The 5453-nt window shown below is 49.5% G+C and overlaps 1 protein-coding gene across 1 annotated transcript; it reads left to right on the top strand.

The window, feature by feature from the left end:
• Positions 1–270: 270 nt before the first annotated feature.
• LOC102728256 (folate receptor beta) lies at positions 271–5447 on the top strand (the record flags this gene model as incomplete). Its single annotated transcript, XM_081811021.1, is given in 6 exon segments — positions 271–427; positions 2283–2466; positions 4709–4739; positions 5146–5296; positions 5299–5334; positions 5438–5447. Coding segments are annotated over 5 exon segments (400 nt in total), but the record flags the coding sequence as incomplete, so codon positions are not given.
• Between the last annotated feature and the right edge of the window lie 6 nt (positions 5448–5453).

Raw genomic sequence — 5453 nt, 5'->3', positions numbered from 1 at the left:
AGCGCTGTCACTGGAACCCATGCCTGACCCTAAAGCCTGGGTTCTTCCCTACTGCACCTCATGCCCCTCAAGCTAGCTTCATCCTAACAACTATTTGGGGTACCTCAAAAATTCAGATCCCCTTTAGAGATGAGCTTCTCTAGGTTTTGATGAATGTTGAATGTGTGAATCCTATAATTAATAAATTAACAAAGATGACTGAAAACGGGAATGAATACTCTGACAGGCTAATGGAGCCTTGGATGGGTGGGGCCTGGAAGACGGAGGAGGGAAGACTGAAGGGCTGAAAGCGGAAATTACAGTCAGTGTATTCTGGCTGAGATCAGAAACCACTGGGGGAAGTCCATGGCCCCGGAGCCATCGCCAGCCTGAAAAGAGGCCAGTCCGGACACAGCTGTGTGTGCTCCCAGCCGCAAAGGAGGCTCAGGCAAGATTCCCTAAGGAGGGAAGGGTGACAGGGACATTGGGTAGGGGAGGGGCAGATCTTTCTTTAGAAAGATCACTGGGGGGCGTACCTGAGTGGCTCAGTCGGTTAAGCATCTGCATTTGGCTCAGGTCACAATCCCAGGGTCCTGAGATGGAGTCCCGCGTTGTTCTGTCTGGCTCCCTGCTCAGCGGGGAGTCTGCTTCTCTCTCCTCTTGCTCCCTCTGCCTCCACCCCCACCCCCATGCTCGCACACGTTCTCTCTCTCTCTCCTGAATAAATAAATAAAATCTTAAAAAGAAAGAAAGAAAGGTCACTCGGACTCCTGTGGGGAAGGTGACTTTAAGGGGAAGAAACTGGAAGAGGGAAGACCTGACCCCAAACGCAGAGCCAAGGGAAGTGAATTCCAGAAAGGTTTTTGGAAGGACCCTTGGCCAGGGCTTTGTGGGGACGTGGGGATGGTGAGAGAGAGGAAGCAGTCTCTGTTGTCAGCTTAGGTATTTCAGTGACAGCCGAAAGGAACAGATCTTTAACAGCTGGGTGTGGGGGGTGAGGGTCAGTCAGGAAGAGAGAAGTGGGTGTCACTTGTGCTGGGTGACTCCCAGGACTCTAAGCACTTGTCTAGTCGACTGCTCTAACATGGGGTACTTTTCATTTTAATTAATTAATTAATTAATTAATTTTTTGGTGGGGAGAGAGAGACACACAGGAGTGGGGAGCAGGGAGGAGCAAAGGGAGAGGGAGAGAATCTTTTTTTTTTTGCGAGAGAGAGAATGAGAGAGAGCACGAGACGGAGGAGGGTCAGAGGGAGAAGCAGACTCCCTGCCGAGCAGGGAGCCCGATGTGGGACTCAATCCCGGGACTCCAGCATCATGACCTGAGCCGAAGGCAGTCACTCAACCAACTGAGCCACCCAGGCGCCCGAGGGAGAGAATCTTAAGCAGGCTCCAGGAGATCATGACCTAAGCTGAAATCAAGAGTCAGATGCTTAACTGACTAAGCCACCCAGGTGCCCCCATGGGGTACTTTTATTTATTTACTTATTTTTGTTTATTTATCGATTTTTTCCCCCATGGGGTACTTTTATATTGTCCCTCAGGTCCAGGGATCTCTACACTTGTTTTCTGAGGGGTAAGGTAGGAATCTGGTGCATTAGCCTAGAGATTGCTAAGGACACCAGGATTATGATGGGTGGAGGAAGGAAATGGCTTTCAGAGAATAGGGAAGGAAAACATCTGAGGAAGCAACAGTTGGAAACCATCAGTCTTTCCACATCCGTATTATTTAACCAAATAGCACCCCATGTGCTACCTCCCTTGACCTCAGTGCTGATTGGGAGAACTCAGTAGATCTGGGTCACTGCCTTCCCCAGGCTAACAGGTTTCTAAGCTGGCGAGGGAATCCAGGTGATCTGGGGTATGATGGAGAGCATGCACTTGCTGGACATGGTGTGAGGGCACTGTGTGTCCCTAGCCCTTTTCAGGGGAGCAGGGCATGGACCTGAACTATTTAAGTTTTTTTTTTTAGTAAATAGTAAAACTATTTACTTTTCTTAAGTAAAGTTGAGAGAAGATGTGGGCACAAATACATCTCTTCCAACTGAGGAAGACTTTCCCAGGGCCGATCCACTAATCCCAGATCCTCTCTGAGCCCACCAACCCAGGGATGAAGGAACCCCTTTGCCAACCTTCTCTACTTCAGCTTCAGGGAGCCTCAGGACCCCAGCACTGAAGGAACAGGGTCTGACCCCATCCTTCACTGTGGAGGTGGGGAGACTGACACAGGGGGTCAAGGGGGACCCTGCATGAGGCCCTCTCCTTTTGGGCCTCGGCCTCCCTAACCAAAGCTCCGTCTGCAGGGACAGAGAGACATGGCCTGGAGACTGATACCACTTCTGCTGCTGTTGGTCTGGACAGCCTCCATGTGCAGGGCCCGGACCAGGACAGACCTGCTCAATGTCTGCATGGACGCCAAGCACCACAAGACAAAGCCAGGCCCTGAGGACAAGCTGCATGATCAGGTGAGGAAAGAGTGTGGCTCAAGTTGGGGAGGGGGCTGGTTCTAATGGGGAAGAAGAAGTCAGGGGGGTGGGGGAAGGGTCGACTGGTCAGATGCCCCCACATCCTGGGTTATTGCTGGGAGAGAAGATGACGGTGAGGTGGGGGGTATTGGCTGAGGTGATTTTAGGGGTGGCCTCCTCAGAGAATACCATGTCAGCAATGATACGATATAATCATTTGTTGAGCACTTACCAGGTGTGGTGTTTACTGCCCATGATTTCATACTCCCAGTGGTCCTTTGATGTAGCAGATAATGTTCTCCCCCACATGACACAAACGAGGAAACTGAGGCCCAGAGAAGCACAAGGACACACAGGGGACTCAGACATAAGCAGTCCTTGTGGTGGTACAGGGACAGGACTCGGGTGGGCACTCCCAGCGGTTTGGAGGGTGAGAGATTGTCGGGGAGGATGGTTCTTCCTACCTTCACTATGTGCCAGTCCACGGAGTGTCAAGGGTGGGGGAGACGGTCTCTTCTGGCTGTGATACAGAGCAATAGGTGCTGTATATTCACTCAGTCAAAATGGATGCCAGTCAGTTGTAGCTCTATTGAGACTCCATGTCTCCTTTTTATGATAAATACTCTTTATTTTTTTTTTAAGATTTTATTCATTTATTTGCCAGAGAGAGAGAGAGAGAGAGCACAAGCAGGGGGAGCAGCAGGTGGAGGGAGAGGGAGAAGCAGGTTCCCTACTGAGCAGGGAGCCCGATGCGAGGCTCGATCCCAAAACCCTGGGATCGTGACCTGAGCCAAAGGCAGACGCTTAACTGACTGAGCCGCCCAGGTGTCCCAATAAATACTCTTTGACTCTTTTTCTATCCTGGAATAAAATTCAAAGCCAATAGAACCTATTTGCACATTTAACTTAAAAAATATCAACATGATTCTCTATCTGTACTACAAAGGAGAAGCACAAAGAAAGTAACTTATAATAAAATAAAGTATATTTCAATATGTCAATTCCCTGGCATGACTCCATTAGAAATCACTATCAAATAGCATGTTTGGGGGCGCCTGGGTGGCTCGGTCGTTGAGCATCTGTCTTGGACTCGGGTCATGATCTCAGGGTCCTGGGATCGAGCCCCACATGGGGCTTTCTGCTCCGCGGGAAGCCTGCTTCTCCCTCTCCTACTCCCCCTGCTTGTGTTCCCTCTCTCGCTGTGTCTCTGTCAAATAAATAAATAAAATCTTAAAAAAAAACAACACCAAATAGCATGTTTGCCTCTATTCACCAAATCACTATGAATAGGGCAACTACAGATGAAGATCGACACAGGTATCTTCTATTGGCAACTTAAATGCTGTAAGATACTCTAAGCTGTGCTGGCATGATGACATAATTTTCTAAAACAGTGAATAACTCTGGTAAAACAAAACACATAGCACGGCTTTCCTTTTCACAGTATTTGCTGTCCTGAAAAAGCCGGTCTATATTAAAAACTTGCTAAGATATGGTGTGTCTATATGTAAGATGGAGTTCAGTTTAGATTTAGGAAATCATAGAGAGGTCTTTCGTTTACTTTTTTCAGCAAATATTTTTTTATGGGCCTGCCACGTTTCTGGCACTGGTCTCATTGCTGGGGACACAGACCTTAGTACTCGCCAAGGAGAAAGTTATTCAACATACGTTACTACATAGGTCATTGCCTTCTTCCTTTGCTCAAAATGTCACCCTCGGGTGAGGCTTTTTTTTTCCCCTAAACATTTTATTTATTTATTTGACAGAGAGAGAGAGAGAGGGAACACAAGCAGGGGGAGCGGGAGAGGGAGAAGCAGGCTTCCCACTGAGCAGGGAGCCCAATGTGGGGCTCCATCCCAGGACCCTGGGATCATGACCTGAGCCGAAGGCAGACGCTTAAGGACTGAGACACCCAGGCACCCTCTGGTGAGGCTTTTCACAACCACCTTATTTAAAATTTCAACAATTGGGGCGCCTGGGTGGCTCAGTCGGCTAAGCGGCTGCCTTTAGCTCAGGTCATGATCCCAGGGTCCTGGGATTGAGCCCCGCATCAGGTTCCCTGCTCAGCGGGAAGCCTGCTTCTCCCTCTCCCTCTGCCTGCCACTCTGCCTACTTGTGCTGTCTCTCTATCTCTCTGTCAAATAAATAAATAAAATCTTTAAAAAAAAATTTCAACAATTATCCCATACTCCACTTTCCCATTCCCTGCTGTAATCTCCATATGATTGACTGGATCCTGACACCATATTTTTTTTCTCTTTCAGTTTCTTACTGTCTGTCCCCACTTATCAGGATGTAAGTTCCATGAACACATATTTCTGTTTTGTTCTCTATTGTATTCTCAGCATCTAGAACAGTGACTGGAATAGAAATAGGTACTCAGTAATTATTTTCTAATGAATATATCAAAGAACTTTCTATAAAGTGTGAAGGGCTGCATCAGTGATGGCTATTGTCCCCCCAACACGGGGTTTCTCTCCGGCTCCCACGACCCCTGATCAGCCCTGTTGTGACTGAATCTCCCCCAGGATGGGAGTTCCTGGAGATCAAGGACAGAGGGGTCCTCACAGTAAACTTTCCTAAGACAACCCACCTGAGGCAGGAGAGCAAGAACCATATGGGGAGATGCTGGAGGTGGCAGAAGGTTGTGTGTGTGTGTTGGGTGGGGGTGGGCACTTAGTCCGGTGTCTTCCCCACGCAGTGCACTCCCTGGAAGGAGAAGGCCTGCTGCTCAGCCAGCACCAGCCAGGAGCTGCACAAGAACATCTCCCTCCTGTACAACTTCACCGTGGACCACTGTGGCAAGATGGAGCCCGCCTGCAAGCACCACTTCATCCAGGACAACTGTCTCTATGAGTGCTCACCCAACCTGGGGCCCTGGATCCAGGAGGTACAGGACCTGCCCTCACCCCAGCCCAGCAGGCTGCCAGCCAGCTGAGTCAAGGCTGCGGGCGGCCCACATCCCCGTCCCCACTCCCTCCCCTCCCACCCAGGTGAACCAGAGCTGGC

Source organism: Leptonychotes weddellii, unplaced genomic scaffold (genome assembly GCF_054177405.1).
Source record: "Leptonychotes weddellii isolate Sample4059 unplaced genomic scaffold, ASM5417740v2 HiC_scaffold_5123, whole genome shotgun sequence".
Taxonomy (NCBI): Eukaryota; Metazoa; Chordata; class Mammalia; order Carnivora; family Phocidae; genus Leptonychotes; species Leptonychotes weddellii.
The sequence above is the reverse complement of the archived record's forward strand: the minus strand, read 5'-3'. Positions and strand labels throughout refer to the sequence as shown.